Source organism: Epinephelus lanceolatus, chromosome 15 (genome assembly GCF_041903045.1).
Source record: "Epinephelus lanceolatus isolate andai-2023 chromosome 15, ASM4190304v1, whole genome shotgun sequence".
In the NCBI taxonomy this organism is placed as follows: domain Eukaryota; kingdom Metazoa; phylum Chordata; class Actinopteri; order Perciformes; family Serranidae; genus Epinephelus; species Epinephelus lanceolatus.
Window position 1 is genome coordinate 36,859,117 of NC_135748.1, and position 18,966 is coordinate 36,878,082.

Genomic DNA, 18,966 nt, shown 5'->3' on the forward strand with positions numbered 1-18,966 from the left:
GATAATTATTTATCAAATATCTTATTATCAAAATATTATATAGTCAACTCTAGATTATTGTTGCAATATTGAGGTTTTAAGTAAAAACTAGAAAATACATTTCCTGCAGAAAATACGTGTGTATGCTGAATGAACTGAAAATAATGGCTGATAATGCAGATATAGTAGTAATAGCAGATCTAGTTGTAGTTGTAGTAGCAGCAGTACTTGCAATAGTTGAAGTAGTAGTAGTTAGAATAACAGTAGTAGAAGTAGTAATAGCAGTAGTTCATACTTCAAGAAGCATAAAAAGTAGAAAAAACTAAAGTATAAATGTCCTTAAATAGCTGAATGTTTTGACATTTGAATAGTTTCTGTAGCTGGAAGTATGCAGAGGTAGTGATTATCAAAAGATGCAAAGGAGAGGTAGTTGTAGTAGTATAGTAAAGTAGTAGTATAGTTTATCTATAGTCAAGCCAAACCTTATTATTATTATTATTATTATTATTATTATTATTAGAAAATATATTGGGATATTTAATTTTCTTTGTATTGTGCAGCCCTATTAAAAGTATATTATTGTGTTTGTTTTTGTTTGCCGGTCTGTTTCTAGCAAGGCTGCAAAGTTGGAACATAGAAACTTTTCTTAACATTTATGAGCAAAAAAAGATTTAATTTTTTATTATTCAGAAAAAAATGTATTTGCAGACAGCCAGGACAGAGCCACCTTCACACCCCCTACATGCACGCCCATGTCCGGTGCTCTGGCATTAGCACTACATTCATAGTAGACCTATATATGATAGTTATGTAACTCTCTTCCTGCTCACATATCCCTCTCTAATCTCCAGGTTTGCACAGAAATCCACTCTCCCCTCACACCGCTGCTGCAGCCGGCTGAAAGCGTAATATCTGCACAGTAAAGCTGGGTCAAGTGTGCCGTCAAAGTACGGGTAAAGAAGTGCAGAGGCGAAGGGCTGGGCCTCGGACAGGTTTAGCCTCATTCCTGCAGCACGCTGTGTGGCGGACACTCCGCACACACACTTTGCTTTCTGCCCCGATCTCTTCCCTTGTCCCTGCTCGTCCACCTACCCCACGGATCCAGAGCCTCATTTCCCTCTGCACCGTGACTGACAGCGCGTCTCGTCCAATCACAGAGCGCGACAGTGCTCCCGGCGGCCAATCAGCGTCGTACGTACGCTGTCGACCGCGTCAAGCACGCTTCTGTGCGTCTCTGTTATGTGTGCCATGGTCTCAACCCAGCAGTGTTGACAATAGGGTGAAAAAGAAACAGCCCCGAATTATAAACGAGCTAAGGAAAACACCAAAATCCAGGGGTTTGGGGAAGACAAGCAATTGAATCAGTAACAGGAATGTAATTGCGTTAATCTAATCGTTTTATATAGCCGTATTTTGTTATTAATGGGAGTTTGAGGATTATTCCGTTGGAAGGAAAAAGGTACTCGTGGGTTTGGCTGTTTCAGGCCAGATTTTCCTGCTGTTTTGCCGCTGCTTGGGAAAGGCTGTTTGCACCGAGCTGGAGGTAGCCTAACAGTTAGCCCGGTAGATTTCCCAAAACATAGGATAACTCCTCCGCCGCCGTCTCCGTTGCGAACCACAGAGGATCAAGGTAAAGTACTACGATTGGAGAGCTTACAGCCAACTCGGTCGGCTGCAGCTTGTCGGGCTCGGGGGTCGGGACTCGGGACGGTGTGTGTTTCCCAACCCAAGTCGGTCTGTCAGTCTGTGAGCGCTAGCTAACGGTAGCAGCATTAGCACTGCCCCCCTGTATTTACATCTGGGATGATGGGTGATCGCCCAAGTCCGCCCAGGTAACGTTACTTTATCAGCACACACATAGATTTAAGAATTGATCTATTCAATGTTTTCATATGCACTGGGAGCTAGCTGCTGGTGGCTAATATGCTAATGCTACATGTAAGCTAACCCGCGATAGCCGTAGCACTAACGTTAGCTAGCTACCTAAAATGCCGTTTTCTGAAATAAAATGGGCAGCTATGTTGAAATGCTGCATTGTCTCAATGTTAGTGATGTATAATTGTTTTGTGTAGTGAGAGGAGACTTCTAACTAACGGTGTAAGCGTTGAAATCAAACGCTTTGTAACGGTTAATCGGGAAGCTACCGTTGCTAGCTAGCTAGCTAACGTTAGTGAGGCTATCGCGCTGTCAAGTTTTGAATATTATGCTGCTGCCAGGCCCAACATGGCCAAGCTAACGCCAGCTCTCCTAAACGGCTTGATTTTTGACCTCATGCAGCTCATGGCCTACTTTGCTGCTCTGGTTGATAACAGTAAATAAGTAACATGAAATTACACTGTAAATTGATATAATCTTTATTATGTCATTTGGCTTAGGTGGTGGCTTAGAGGCTGATCTTTCCAGGGCAGAGCTGATGTCAGGAAAGCATTCGGCCATGGGCAGGTTTACTTAAAAGTAAAATGCTGATGTTTAATCCTACATGGGTTGAAAAAAGCCCTGTGAATCTGGCCTGGGACAAGTTTAGCTTTCCTGTCAAGTGAAACCAACTGTCAAATGTGTGGTGATAATACGACATGAACTCTGACTGGCTTTGCACCAAGATACTGTGTCTGGCAAAGTCTAAATATGCCACAGGTCTGTCATGTTTGCTTGTAATGGACAACATTGTTTCGACATGTTGTGTTGTAGTGTGTGTTTACAACCAGGCAGAGAGAGATCATCGCCACTAATGACACTGTAGTGACATGGATGATGAGAGGTAGAAACATAGTGATGATGAGTGAGAGATACAGAAAGATAAAGATGAGGGGTGATGACCGGTGGTGAAAGAGGTACTTAGATCTTTTACACGAGTAAAAATAGCAATACTACAGTGTAGCACTACTCTATTACAACTAAAAGCCATGCATTCAAAATCATAAGTAAAAGTACTTAAAGTATCAACATGGAAATATACTCATTATGCAGAATGTCTCATTACAAGATCAAATATAATTGGATTATAATTGATGCACTGATGTTTGGTTCACGTTAATGGCAAAGATAGTAAAAGTGCTGCTAATTTTAACCACTTTATAAACTGCTAGCTTGTGGATTTCCCCCGTATCTCATCTTAATCTGTAATAATGCATTATAGTTTGGATTATTAATCTAAATTTGCAAAGTAACTACAGTTTTAATCAGGGTTGGAAGTTAATTTTTTGGCCATCTGCCACTCTGGCTCGTGAATCCCAGTATCTACCAGCCACTCAGTAGATTACCATTGCTCTCTTGTCTGGTGAGTAAAGCAGTTCTAGCAGCCACTTGCATTATGCAGCATATTTTGCCAGCATTTAGCTGGTGGCTGGTGCTTATTTCCAACCCCAGTAGTAAATAAAGTTATAGAATAAATGTAGTGGAGTAAGAAGTGTAATATTTGCCGAAGTATAAAGTAGCAGAAAATGGAAATACTCGCTAAAAGCACCCTTGAAATTGTTCCTAAGTACAGTACTTGAGCAAAGGTATGTAGTTACTTTCCAGTACTGATGTTTTTTTTTTATTTCCACCGAGCCTCTGCCATGTCAGTGATGTGTGAATGACAGGAGCATGCCAGAGGCCAGGTGTGGTGTTATGCGTTATATGTGATGGTATTTGCAGTGCATGTGTGTGTTTGTGTAGGTGTACTCCTGGTTTTGGTACTGTCACGCTGGTTCACCTTCAAGGTTTTTGAATGTCACACCACGTTGAGGGCAGGTCCAGCTGCTGCTGAGATAGCTCAACATCCAAAGTCTCCTGTGTTTATGATGACGCTGGTGTAGTAACTGCCTCTGTCTTATCAGCCCTGTATGGCTTTGTGTGTGTGTGTGTGTGTGTGTGTTTGAAAGTTGCTGAGTTCATTTGTTCTTGACTGTGTGAACAGTGCAATTATCCTGTGAATGAATCATACCAATTAGACGTGCTGTCAGATTGCCGCATTCAGTCAATAATGGCAACAGGAGACTTTCTGAAGAAGTGAGTAGCAGAAGGATTTGAAATGCTACAGCCGGGATTCATACTGATGTAATTAGTGTTGGGACCACTTATCCATTTATCAGTAACCCTAGGATATTAATATATAAAATAAGCTGTACTCTTTGTTATGCATAAATAATTTGCAGCTGTGATAAGCATGAAACTTGATTGGTAATGGCTGCAAAGTTGAAGGACTTTATGGCTTAAACTTAATACATTGCTCTAAGGACATTTTTTGTGTTGGTTGTGAATGATGCTTTAGAGGTTCCCTTTGTAATTGCAGATACTGAATATTAATCTGTTGAGTGTGTGTGCACAGTTTTCAGAGCTGAAACAGTAAGACGATTAGTCAACTGACAAAAAACCCTGCTCAAAATTTATTATTTTTCTGTTTTGTTCTTTGTCTTCAGTGAGAACAAACTGAATATTTTTGAGATTCAAACTGTTGGATGGACAAAACATGACATTTGAAGGCATCACCAAGGGTCCTGGCAAATTTTAAAGATCAAACAATTACTCAGTCAACAAATAGTCTGTAGAATAATTGATATTAAGAACATTCCTTTGTTGCTTTTCAAGTAATATAAAAAAAAAACCCTGTCCTGCTTATTATGCACATGGCCACAACGTTTCAAGCCCTTCATATATATTTTTAAGAACATTTTTTGTCACTATAAATAATGTTTCGTAACCCCCTTTTGCAAATTTCTTTGGGTTTTGGATTGTTGGAGGGACAAAACAAGACATTTAAGATAGGGCTGAGCAATGGAGAAAATTATATCACAACATTTTTGACCCAAGACTTTGATATTGGTATTGCAGTGATATTGTAGGGCTGACTGTTAGTGCTTACGTAAAATATTTACTGGTAGGCTACACAATAATTTTTTGATAAATAATCATCAGTAACATATGGATAGAAGATTAAGTGGGTAAAGTCAATTAATAGAAAGGTGAGAACAGTCTGGTGAGTTCAGAAAATCATATCACTTTACTGTAATGTAGCCTTCAAAACCAGGAAGAGACAACACTTATTTTATTAGAATATCCAAAATCAAAGACGATGTTTAGTAGGGCTGGGTATCTGTATTAGATACCTTTAAGGTATCGACCAAAATAACCCAGTACCAGGTAGTATAGAAACGTCTCCAGTCAAACGATACCCACATTTGATCCTTTTTGTGCAGTGTGTATGATCCCGGACCGTCCTGAGTCCCTCCCGGATCAGCAGACTTATGGCTGACATCCAACAGCAAGACGTTAAACGGTCCCAACGAACTCACACAGACACCAAAGTGGCTTAACTGTGTTGTAAAACCTGTTAATAACCATTAGGTAATGTTGGCAGTGTGATACCAACAGTAAACTTTATCACTGTACCTGTGGCCAGGCGGACTCTCACAACTGTCCTTGGGGTGGAGTCTACAGTACAGTGTATTTGATGGAATTGGCAGTTCTGTGTGCCGAGATGCCACCAAAACATTCAAAAGTATAGGTATACACTACACGCTACTCACATTGAAGATATTCAGTTAAGTACTCTTTTGGTATTGGTATCACTTTAAGGGTACTGGTATCAGAATTTTTCTAGGGCTGCCCCCGACTAAGAATTTTCCTAGTCGACCAATAGTCGTCATTTAGGTCCAGTGGTCGACTAGTCTCCTGCACGTTTACCATATTAATGTAATGATTAAATGATATATTTTGTGTGGTTTGAGTTGAAGGTGTGAGAAAGAATAGTATCAGTAACATTGTTAACACTGTGCTACATTACAGAGAAATATAAAACCATCCTAATGAACCTTCATTAATATAGGCCTATATTTTATCTACAAGTGCACGTCACACACTGAGCGAGCCGCCTGTTAATGACGCTGTGGGCTAATGGGCATGTAGCTACTTCCATGTTTCAGATGATACGTCATGTTTGTTGTCGACCAATGAAGATGAGTTTACATATCACCGTGGTTCGTCCTTCACCTTCTCAAAATGATCCCACACTTTGGTTTTTTTCTGCCCGACATTTTATTAACTAGTCTGTGGAATAACCGCTGGAAATTAATGTTAGTCGACTAATGTTTAGTCTGTTGAGTTAAAGGTTGCATTTTGTATTTTTCTGAACGGGTCTCACTGTTGTAGTTGAGTGAAATCAGGAGTGAATGCCTCTACCTGCTTTTTCATCACTAAATTAGTGTCCATAGAAAGCCCACGTGAATTTAGATGAAGTGTTGCAGCAAAGCAGCTAATTCATACCCACAGTTTGTTTGGTTTTTGCAGCTCATGGGGCTTTTGAATTTTAACTTTGGACCACAGGCGAGATCCTTGAGCATTCCTCCTGCCAGCCTCCTTTTTATCTCTCGTGTGTGTTCCTGTACGTGTTTGTTCCCTCGCTTCAGCTCCTTTCGCTCTGCCTTGCCGTTGCCTATTTGTTGACTTCCTGTCGAACAGCAGCTCCCTCCCTCCCTCCTCTTCCTCTCTTTCTGTCGCTCTCCCTGTTGTTCGCTGTGCCCCCTCCTCTCTCCTTCCTCCTTGTTCTTTAATCCCACCCTCCCCGAGCCTGTTTGGATGTCATCTGGTCTCTTATGTAAGAGGCATGGGAGGGGGAATGGCTTTGGTGCTTGGTTGCCATACGCCTGGCCAGCCGCCGTAGTCTGCCTCCCTCGTGTGTTGTGGTGGCACTGGAGTGTTTTCGCCATTAGCCGGCTAGTCACAGAGAGAGAGAGAGAGAAAGAGACAGTGAGGGACTGATGGTTGTACATGGGGATTCCAGTGCCCCTTTGCACAGGTAAGTGGAGCTCCAGTTGTATGTTTCATAGGTTTTTCTGAGGGATTGTAGTTTTGTCCACTGGTGGCATTCACCAGGTGGCGAAAGCATAAAAGCATTGGCAGCTCTTTGATTATTCATTGTTGCCGTTGGTGATGTAGCTGGCAGAGACTGAGAGTTGCTTACTGATCGAGATGTACAACTTCGCCGATGCATCCTGAAATGCAGCAGACACAGTGTGTTTGATCAGGGCTGAGTGAAGCTGACTGGCTGTATTAAGTCATCCTTGCAGAGATCCAAAGTCTTATTAGGATGCAGTGCGTATGTGAGGGTAGTATTTTAAAAAGTGCTGGCTTAGTTTAAAGTGGTTTTATTTCTGTAGCCCCAAATCACAGACTCAGAGGGCCGTAAAAGCTGTGCAGCATGCAACACTAACTATTATTTTCATTATCAATTAATTGCATTGTTAATAAAATTTGCGTTCAAGGTAACATCTTCAAATATTTTGTTATGTATGTCCAACAGTCCAAAAGATATTGAGTATACAATGATATAAAACAGAAAAGCAGCAGATCTTCATATAAGAGAAGCTGCAACCAGAGAAAGGGTGGTGTTATTTCTTATAAAAAATGCCTAAAACAATATTTTATTATTATTTAAATAGTTCAATTTTCTGTCCATCAACTAATCAATTAACAAACTAACTGTTTCAGCTCTCTGTTACACCCTGTAGTCCTTCACCCTCAGTTTGGATGAGGAAAACTCCCTCAGAAAACTCGCCTTTAGCGTGTGAGCGAAACATTTTTGGACATTTAATGGCAGCTGCTGCTCCACACCGTCATCACAACTCCACAAATAGCAGATTTAACTATTTGCAGGTATAAAAACCTGATTGCCTAAAGGTGTCAAAGAGTGTGTACGTCAAAGCTTTTGGCACGATAAGCCATTAGCCGGAGATAATCTCAGAGTGAAGGTGAATTTCAGAGGCTGTGTCCTGCTTTGTCTGGTCTTTGCGTGGCTCCATAGCACACACACACACACACACACACAGAGGCGTTGAGGTGTCAATTTGCACTTTTTTTGTTGTGTTTTCACTGAGGCTTGAGATAGTGTCAGGACCCACTTTTGTGTGACATTTGAATAGTCCTGTGCCAAAATTTGAAAGGCAAAACTGTCAACCAGGGAAGCAAATTTCTTTTTTTTCCCCATGTACAGTACAGTCTGTAGCGTGCTCTGTATTCAGTCACAGTTTTATTTTTACCACATAGCAGGACTCACAGATTAATGGTGAGTTAACAGCCAGTGATAAGACAGATCAGTGTTCAGCTGGAGGTATTTACCCGCCCTGATGATGCCCAACAGAAGGCATTCATACGGATGGATCATTAACAGCTGTGTGGTTATGAAAGAGGAGACAGTGAGCAGTGCTGACAGATGACTGTTTTGTCATTTACATGTAATTGGTTTTGTCATATGTGAATCTGCATCTGTAGGGTGTTGTGGTAAATTAAAAAACTACGCCCCCCTGTGCTCTAGTTAAAGTAAAGGTTCTTAGTTTTTGAGACATGTCCAGGGCTTCAACCAACAATTATAGGTTTAGTAAATCAGAAAATGAACAGTGAAGACAATGGTGACATGTTTAAGTGGTTGTCTTCCTATAACTACACAAAGATTTTGATAAAGATGTGCGCATTTGGAAATTCTGGGCTGATACTGATGTTATTTAATGTTGTTCACGTTGCCCTTTGTGCCAGGGAAACAAAGAAATCTTCATTTTTGATAATAACTGAACTGTTTTAAAGCCCGTGAGCTCGTACTGAGCTTGAACGCATCATAATGTAACTTAATGCAACCTCGGTTAGTTCGTCCTGGCCATCGGCTGCTAACATAAACTAGCTCTCCTCCTGCCGATTTCAACACTGATTAGTTGTTCGTGATGTAATGTTATCAGGGAAAAAATAGGTTGGGGCTCTGCGTGTCGATATCGAATTTACTGTGACTTGTCATCTTGAAGGCGTCCAGGGCAAGTCCTCTGTACATCGTTTCTAACGTCTACAACAGGGCACGTTAAGTCTGGAGCCCTGCTTTTTAGCCTGCCAAAAACTGATGTGACACAACAGAAAAACATCGGCTACTGCCATCGGTGAATGTCATCTTATTTGCTGATAGGGCAGTGGCAGTTAACAAGGCAAATGTTGTCTGATATTGATGTTAAGCTAATAAATTGATACTTCCTTATATGAAAATCCTGACCTGCTGAGGAGCTGAATCCTGCTAATGTTGGCATTTTTTGCTTTATAATGATGAGTCGATTACCAATATGGTGTGCAATTAATTTCCTATCAGTTGACTGCTACAGCTCCTGATGTGTTGTGATTAAATAGCAACGGGTTCCTGCAACTTCCTACACTGTTTTATGGCAGAGACACCCTGCCTCGCCTGAAATAAAGAGTGCCTCTGCTAGCGTCAGACGACTACTACACTTCGTATAAGTGTAATATTAGGCTAACCAGCATCTAGAAACTACATTGATTGAACAAGATGTGTGAGGATTACATCGTGTTTGTGTTGCAGCAATTAATCAAAAAGAAAACTTTGATATAAGTTAGGAAAATAGGGCACTTAGGCTTCCCTGAGTAGAGTCCAGATATGGGTCTGGAAAAGAAAAGAAGGCAGGCTGGTGTAAATATGCACAAACTGGCCTGAAAAACAGAGAGATTTGAAATGTAAACAGTTCAGGATCTCTCTTTATTAATCACAGTTGTCAGTCTTGATTATCATCTTCCTCCACAGTCGTATCGCATCCACACCTTGATGGACTCAAACCACAGATGGATGCCACGCCATGCTCCTCTGCAATCATTAATCACTTTTAAAACTGCGGCATACTGTACGCGATGATGGACGCTCAGCTGTGTTGCCTCAGATAGCTTGTAAAAGGCTTTCACTGTCTGCTAGTGCTGTCCACATCCTCAGGCAGCAGGATGACGTGAGTGTGTGTGTGTGTTTGTACTGAAGGCCGAGTGTGTCCTGGTGCCTCTCCTCCTCCTCTGTCCGCTGTGTTACATACAAGGCCTGCTGGTGGACATACTGTACGACTGCCTGTGTGACTCTGACAGAGCATTAGAGATGCAGCCAGCATAGAGTACAGCCTGCAGCGTCTCATTCATGTCTTATTACATAACCATTTCTGCTAGAGTCGTAATTTATTTCTTCACAGGCCTTTGTGAGTTAGTGCGGACTGGGGCAGGACTTCAGTGTCTCCAGTTATTGTGGCTTACATGCTAACTTATGTGACAGTTAACGACACAGAGTAAGAAAATAAGTCGATTGACACTCAAAATGAGCTTCTGGGTGTGGCTCAGAAAAGTGTGACTTCTGCTGCGGCTTGTTTTTTTTTGTTGTTGTTGTCTGCTCGTTAGAAGTTTTTTAGACGTAATCAGCAGCACACACACAGCAGTGGACATTTCCTCGGCTTCCTCCCACTGCGGCGACGCCTCGCAGCCGCAGCTCCCATTGTTGTGGGTAGACTGGTGTGTGTGAGTGTGATGGTCCGTTGGCAGGTAGGAAGGCGGTGCGTTTGTGGACTGTAACCAGGCCTCAGCCTAAATAGTCTCGCATGCTGGGAAAATGAGGCCGGCTACTGCGGCTGCACAGGTTTGTTGTGAGACTGTGGATAAAATGCTGGAGGCTAAAGAAATAGGTTTGTGGGGATGTTTTTTTGTTTTATTTTGTTTTGTTTTCATGAAGTCAGAAAAATAAAAATGTCTATAATAAAAAAAATCAAAATTAAACTCCCTGTTATTGAAAATAAGCGATGAAATAACATTTCTTGATAATGATTGATAATTTATCTGATAATTTCACATTGTATCGGATCATTTGTAAATTATATTTAGTCATATTGTCTTATTTACACACTTTGAAGCTCCAAACATTCAGAGGGTCATAAAAAGCCTTCAATCTCAAGTAATAAAACTTGAACGCGCTAGTTTTGTCAATAGAAATCAAGTTCAAGGGGTAAACAGAAGTCTTGTATTTGTTTTTACATGAATATCGCCTGATTTATAAGAACTGAATATCATACGTTATCCCACAGAAACCCACATCAGTTGACATCCAGTTTCAGTTCTGTATACCTGTCAGTACTCTGTGGCTAATCACTCCGCCCTCGGTGAACTGAGCGCTCTCTAAACGCACGTCTAATGTGATTGTGTCAACCGCTCACCCCCCTGTGTGTTTCTCCCAGCAGGGCTATGTCCTCGGCAGCCACCACATCTCCATCTGTGGACAAAGTGGACGGATTTTCACGGAAGTCTGTCAGGAAGGCCAAGCAGAAGCGGTCGCAGAGCTCGTCCCAGTTCCGCTCTCAGGGCAAACCCATAGAGCTCACGCCCTTGCCACTGCTCAAGGGTAAGAGGGTGTGTGTGTGTGTGTGTGTGTGAGAGAGAATGTTGGAGCTAAAGGGGTGACAGCCCAGCCAAACAGTAACATTGAGTAAGTGTTGAAATTTACTTGTAGCTGCAAAAGTTATCATATTCAGTTTATGACGAAGAGTAACTTTAAGTTGGTGTTAACTTGAGTCTTATCCTTGAACATCTACATAAAAATCCAGCCCTAAAATTCCAAATATCATCTTGGAATGATAGAAAATGAAATGTATTAACCTTTTTAAAGACTTGATGATGTTGAAATTTCCTTCAGTTTAAGATGCTGACCACGTGGTCACAGCGTCCCCTGTTTGAGTGCCGCCATGGACATTTATTGTCAAATATTCTGTGTCATTCTGTCCATCGTATTACACAAATACCCCTGAAATCCAGCCTGACGTATGTGGTGTCTTTGGAGACTTACGGATCTTAACTCAAATGAAGTTATTTGGATTTAAAGTCTTCGCTGCATGACATGACTTTATGTGCATGGACCCACCGATCTTGAAGCCGATAGATAACCTCTCCGTTCCTCTGTGTTTGCCTTGTGGTGTCAAGATTCAGCTGTTAATTAGCTTCACCTTTGCTCCTGCTTGTCTTACATTTAAACCACGCACTCAGAGTGTGTTTGTCTCCCAAGCGCCTCTCTGCACAGAGATGCCGTGTCGAAATTTTGAGCCCCAGAAAGTCTTATGAAACTGGTGCAACGGTGACCAGAGCTGCTAAACTTGAGCCAGTTATTTTCCTGCCTTGCCCGTTTTTAGAGTCGAGCTGTGTCTGAATGCTGTTGTTGTTTCCATGCCTGCTCCTCTGTCTGTCTGTCTGTGTCTCTATGTGTGTGTGTGTGTGTGTGTGTGTGTGTGTGTGTGTTAGCTACGTGCCTAGACAGGTAGATCATCATGATGATCGCACAGGGCAGGTCAGTGCTGCTCTCTGCCTTTGTCATTGAGAGAATGTCTTCAGTCTTCTTATTCTCCGATTGTAAATGTTCAGAGAATTTTTTTATGTTTTTATTGTTTTAAATCAATTTTACCTACAAACCTCGTGTCCCTGTGAGTCATCACCTCTGTTACAGCGTGTCTGTATCTTCTCAGATTTTAAAGGGTCGTCAAATACCAACGATTTTGGGTTGGTCGTTCAGTCTTCCCAGTCAACCTGGGAATGAGACTCATCAGTCAACTATCTTTCTGCAGAGTTACATACTGAACACTTAAAGTTTTTCTATGCAGGAATGTCAGTTACTGTTTGTGAACACACTCGCCAGCAAAAGTAAAAGTAAAAGCCAACCCCAGATTCACTCTCGATTGGCATTTTGTCTCTTTAGTACTACGTCTTCGGATGCCTGCTGCTTGCAGTGTGGCACCTGGTTGCTACCTTTTTATAAAGTCCCGACCTCACCTGAGTGCTGTGGGGTTTACACCCATTAATGTCCTGAACTACCACACACTTATAGCAGGACTTCTGTATGAGTCTTTATGTTGTTCTTCAGGAAAATCCTACATAGTATACCTTTTAAATAATGCTCAGATTTTATGATAAGCTAAAGCTTTCCAGTATTTGACCTGGATAAAAGCCAAAAGCCAAACATAATGTGTGTGAGAGAACATGTATTTTGGTGGCTTCTTTCCTGTTAATCCTCATGTGACCTCTTTGAGTCATCTTACAACCCCTTGGGAAGTTCCCGACCCTCAAATTTTTCAATAAATGTATTTGTGATGCTTAATTATTAGGGACTGGAAATGAGTAACCTTCTGACGTGATACTGTATTGTCTCTAAAGAATGCCATTGTGTCACTAAGCAGTGGAACGTATTGATATGTGCATATCACACCGCAGCTCAAAGTGAATTGTGCGATGCGTGGTATGCACTTGGGCGTAGTAAAACACAATGAGACACCTCGTCCACGTTTTGTAAACACAACAGTGGTGTGGTGTGGTGTTGACAGCAGGAATGCTGCTACACAGAAACCAGACAGAGCCGTCACCTGTCGAGAGTTTTAATGGAAAACCACTTTCTGGTTCCTCTGCAGGGCGGGGCTTGTAATCAGGACAGGAAGGGAACCCTGAGCCCTCCCTGTGTTTGTATGTTAAAATGTGTCTGTGTGGTGTGTGGTGTGTGGTGTGTGCGAGTGTGCGTTCATGCTCCACTTACACTGGCTGTCCTTATGTAAACATCTACATGCTACAGGCACACAGCAACACACCTGACCTGCGGGCTCCAACACAGACTTATTCCAGGAGGAGTACGCACTGTTTGACAACGAAGCAAAAACCCAAACATCAGCTTTTTTTAGTAGTTTCTAAGAAATACAGAAGGTTCCTAGAGAGCATATTGTCTCATTTCCCTTTTGTGAAACAGCAGTAACTCCACCTGGATGATGACTATGTTATTATAGAGAATAATATAAAAAAAATGTAAATTATTCTTTAAATACCATGATCACAGTTGTGAAAATTATTTTTATTGCACTTTGATATATTTTAATATCTCTCAATGCAGCGTTATTCAAGTAGAAGCAGTAAAAAATGTCGTTGCATTTTATTGAAATTGCATGCTTAAATATCGGACAAAATTCACACCAGTAATTACGTCTTTACGGCTTTGGCAAGATATGCACAGAATGTGTGATTTCCCTTGTTTGTTTTCAAATCACATTTTCTCCAAATACAAAATGAAGATCCACTTTTAGTGTATGAATCATTTCAGACTCAGGAGATACATTTTTCTTTCACGGTGTTGGATATTTTTTTATCTTGTTATCTGAGATTGCAGATTTTATTTTAGCCAAATGGTGCATGTTAGGACGGTCGCTTTTTTATTTGAAATTAAGGCTACTGTTTGAATTTAAGAAAAAATTATTTGATCTGTGATGATCTGTCTGAATTCAAAATTCAGCGTATGATTGCAACAGGCCGTGCTCTGTACTCCAGCTGGATATGTTCACAGAATACTCTGATTTGATTTTTCGCGCTGACAACAGTTGTCAGCGCGAAATGCAGGAATCTAGGGAGCCGTGAACGGATGAATCGTGACACTGAACAATTTGAGATAATGAGTGGAAGTATTTACACTTTTTTAAACGTAAAAGGAAGGCTTTTGATGCCTGACATTGCATATACTTTACTGTAGCATCACCACAACAACAAGTGTAAAGTCATCTGTTAGTATCCTGATTATCAGGCTGTTTTCTCTTTAAATTAATGAACAAATAGTGGATGTCAATGGTGATTCAGAGGTTTTGGGCCAGGCTTAAATTCTTACCTTGTGACTCAAGTAATGTCTTACTCATCTTTACTTGATATTGTTTATTTTTGAAGAAGTATTGGTATGTTTAAAGCTGGGATTTTGTTGGGATTTTCATGGGAATTTTGAATAGCAAACAGTTGAGGATCTCCAATTTAATTGACAGCTTATTGTAGCTCTGCTGACACGACGTTAAAATATATTCTCTGTTCTCTTGTTACAGTTCAGTTGTGTATTTGTACAGTGAGTTTGCGATCAACAGGTGCCATGCTGGATGTGTAAAACAGACAGAATGTACCTTGGGTTCTTGTCATAGTTTATTTTCGTGTCTTTTATAGTCGTACTGTATTTACCCGCAGCTCGGTGACTGAGCCGGCACATGGTCGGCCTTTTTCAGCAGCTCCCTGCTTCAGTTTCACACGTTCACTTCACATTCACACGGCTCCACACATTTCTCACCTCTTAAGTACAATCACAGTCTGCTGCTCCTGACCGCCGAGCAGCTCCACTGGAACTCTTGCTTTTTCACCCGCGCACTCGATTCAGGAGGTGGCTTGCTTACAACGGAGTCGGGCGGAATTAGAAACACAGTCGGACATGTCACCGATAACAGATTTCATTGCTAGGTGTTATTCCCTGTCCTGCTGCTCCTGTACTGTACTCTGTTCCTGCAGAGACATACTGTACAATATGAAGCAAACACAGTCACGTGTTTTTTAGTCATGGTTTGAGTGGAGCAGTGATGTGTAGCTCTGTTTGAGGGTGGTGCAAAGCCTCTGTAAGGACAGGTAGTGTAGCCGCTGGTGGAGGGTCTGTGCAGAGCAGATAATGAGGGTGTTTCCATTATTTCCCGCTATATGTATTAATCTGCATGATCATGATTAGCTGAGAGTGGAGGAGTCTGCAGTTTGGTTCCCAGACTATGATTGAGATTCATGGAGGACTTTGTTGAGAGACTCTCTGGTATGACCTGGTGTCACCACTGTACTGTGGCTGGCGATCATTTGAATCTTTACATGCAGTGCCTGAGTTTCATCTCTGGTACCAATATGAGCATTTTAATTTTAATTCCACTTTCTTTGTGTGCAAGAACTTAACCTGAATCAAAGACGGTGTAAAACAATACAAATTCAGTTTTAAATCAAGACCTGTTGGTTTAAAGAATAAGTAAAGCACATTACAAATCTTACCAGACATTTGAGGCAAGCTTTTAAGTATTTGAGGTACTATGTTCTAAAGAGACATTTTGATCAATACCAAAAAAATATTTAGGCATTCTAATGACTACCTTCTTATTCTTACCAAGCATTAGAAAGTTAGCAAACAGGTATAAGCCTCAGTGGGGCTGTGTTGGGAAATAAATTGGGCTGCCCCTTGAAGGTCAGAGATTTGAATCATTAGTTGTAGACCCCTTAGTCAACTGAAATTGCTTCAAGTCAAGCACTCTTATTGTTTTCATGCTAGTCAGTGTGCAGGGGACCAAAACGTCCTTAGAGTTAGCTGCACAGTGAGCGCTCTTGACTTTCACGCTACTCTTTGGTACAGTCAGCTTCGGACAAGATGCAACAGCACAGAGGAGGAGAAACGTTTAACGGGAATGCCCTGAAATAACATGATCTTCACTCTTCTGCTGAGAAGTGGTGGATATACAGCGCACAACACGTTAATACGACAGTCTCTGGCTTTTGTTTGATAGCTTGTATCTGCAAAAAATGTTGCACCGTTCCGATCTGTGTTAGCATTGTTAGCTTGTTTGCTTTATTACATGAATTAGGCTGTCACACTGAACGTCATGCTGAGCCAATTTTATATGGAAAAAAGGAAAGAATTGTCAAATATTCGTATTGAACAGCCAAATCTGATTCAGCTGACATAATTCTGAGCTGTAGAAATACATTCCAGCAGCCAAAATTATTTTTTTAAATCATCTTTCAGTGACTAAGGCTTCAGGCAGACATTTCTCTTGTGTTGACAAGGTGTGGAAATAGTGTTGTTGATGGCAGACCAAAGTGATGCTGATGTTTGTTGGCGGCTTGTAACATTAATGTGCCAGTTTTAGCTAGTTTATGGCATTTTGCTTAATGTTTCTGTATATGAATATTGTAATGTACAGAGAATAGGCCTTAATATTAGCTGGCCTCTGCTAAAAACTAAGGAAAGATGGTTATATCATGAAATTGGACCACAATCCTGCAGTTTTAAAGGGACAGTTCACTCTAAAATTAAAATTGCATATTTTTCCTTTTAGTTTAAATGCTGTTTATTCATTTAGATAGTCTTGGTGTGAGTTGCTGAGTGTTGGAGATATGAGCTGTAGAGTTGTCTGTCTTCTCTCCAATATAATGGAATTAGATGGTACTTGGTTTCTGGTTCTCAAAGTGTCAGAAAAAGTGGAAAAACTAAACAGCAATGTCTGTTTCCCGAAATCATGACTCTGTTCCTCAAGATAATTCACAGACCTTGTTCTGAGTTCATGGAGGAACTATTTTCCTTTTAACAACAGTACAGAAGGAAGTGTGCATCTACTTATGGATGAGACAGCACGTGCTGTAAACATCAATGTCCTCGGCCGAGTTGTAACATTAGCCAGCTAAGTGGCCATGTGAGCTAGCAGTAGATGCATTGATGCAACTATTAGACTAAAAGGACATTCGAATATAATCAACATTTTGAGACAAATGCTAATTTGCTTGCCTTTCTGTTTGTATTTGTGCTTTTGCTCAGACAGAAAGCAAATATGTTAAGTTTCCAAATTGCTGAATTATTCCTTTAAACTGCAACCAAACCTCAGAGCAACAACAACAGCGTCTCCAGTGAAGGAGCCACACTTAAAAATTGAAGATTAGTGTGGGATTATGAGGAGTTACAAGATGTCTGATGGTAATGAGTGAGCAGAAACAGCTTCAGCATGCAGATTTAAAGATGTGAGTGTGGAGATGGAAACAAATGCACAATTCACTAAAGTGAACCCAATTTATTCTTTAAGGTTAACCAGTTGCATGTGTAGTCAGAGCTGGTTTATAAAGACTTTGACTTGTTCTGCTCAGCCTGTAGTTTGTAAAAGAGCAGGAGTGTCTTATTTATTTCCCAGGATATGGATCAGGACTCCTTCCATCTGGTCACAAGACAACCACTCTACCCTCTGAGCCTACCTCCACTCCCATATATGTCTGCGTAAACCAAGTGGAAGAACAAGGATTAAGTTTGCCTCTTCCACTTGTCTGTTGTGAACCTTAAGCCTCAGATAAACAGTAAGACTCTCTTTGATGTGTTTAGACAGCAACCAGTTAGACTGAATTAGTAAATGCAATCAGCCATTGTGGGAGCCAGCTTCAGATGACCATAACACGTGTGGGCTTCAGGTGCACCGCACAATCACTGCCTTTTACTTAAAGGCTCTTCTACCTCTAATCTCTGAGCCGTATGTAACCGCCAGCGAGATGCGTATCGGACACTGTTGTATTTTATAAACTGGCTGGCAGTCTGCGGTCCCCCCAAGGCATTTGGGAATGTTTTATACCAGCGTTCAGAGAGAGAGAGAGAGGTCAGGGATATATATATTTTCAAGATCGTTTCTACATCTTTTTATTTGTTACCCCAATGCTGCATTTTTGTTGGCATTTTAGATGAAAGATTCTTTGTAGTTTTTTTCTGTAAATACTTTCAGACACGTCTCCTATTCCTTTTGAAGTAAAAATTCCTGTTCTCCTGCTGTGTATACATTGCCGCATGATTGTTTCATAAGAAAAGAGAGGGGAATACAACAGGTATCTTTTATTTCTAGGACACTTAAAAGAGCATAACTTCCGCTGTTATTGAAAAAGGATTTCCTGTTTTCTTGCCTTGTGTTCATTTTTTAATACTCGTAGAGGATGTTATCACTTAGTGTGGCAGTGGGGATGCGATTCCTCTGTTTTGTATTTTCAGGCTACAACTCAACAAAAACAAACCTTTTCTCCTGCTTGTCCTTCATTTAACCTTTTCTCATGTCTTGTTGCATATATTCATGTGTCCTTTATATCTTTATTTTTAATAGAGGAAGCTGCTCTGCCATGTTTCTCTCTTTTAATTTCCATAATCTCTCTGTGTTTGCCTCCCGCCTTGAGGAACACATGTACACAGCAGCAGAGGTGGGCGTATATCTGGACAGCTGTACTCAACGCTGTCGGTTTAGCAGACTGCAAAAGCACATCATCAAGATGCACAAATCACATCTTTAACCCTCCCCCTCATCCTCTTCCTCCTTCCTCCATGAGGGTTAATCACCGTCACAGGTCAGACTTCAGCCAGAAAATGACAAGCGGGGTCTTGGTAAAGCACGGTGGATTACATAAATCCCGTCGTTGGCAGTGCAGCTCATTCTTAGACGTTTAGAGGAAGACCAGGAGGGCGCAGTTTCCTCAAGGGGATCCCCGGGCAAAAAGATGACGCATGCTGTAGGAATTCTTTACAATAGACCTTGTTGATTTCACTTGGTACCAAAAGCAGTGCCCTCTGGTTCAACAGATAGTTGAATTTTTCTAAAATAAGGACTCACAGGACCAAGAAGCTGCCCACAA

General features: G+C 41.2%; 1 protein-coding gene across 6 annotated transcripts in view; it reads left to right on the forward strand.

The window, feature by feature from the left end:
- Window positions 1-1,306: 1,306 nt before the first annotated feature.
- ppp2r5eb (protein phosphatase 2, regulatory subunit B', epsilon isoform b) overlaps window positions 1,307-18,966 on the forward strand; it is a 62,782-nt gene continuing 45,122 nt past the window's right edge. The window contains exons 1-2 of one of the 6 annotated variants that reach the window (XM_033642507.2): window positions 1,307-1,609; window positions 10,986-11,146. In XM_033642507.2, coding sequence (XP_033498398.1) covers window positions 10,990-11,146 — 157 coding nt within the window. In that variant the 5' untranslated portion in view covers window positions 1,307-1,609; window positions 10,986-10,989. Of the gene's footprint in view, window positions 1,610-1,640; window positions 1,812-6,599; window positions 6,755-10,982; window positions 11,147-18,966 lie in introns of those variants that run through there. The other 5 variants (XM_033642508.2, XM_033642504.2, XM_033642505.2 and 2 more) reach the window with 5 other exon arrangements.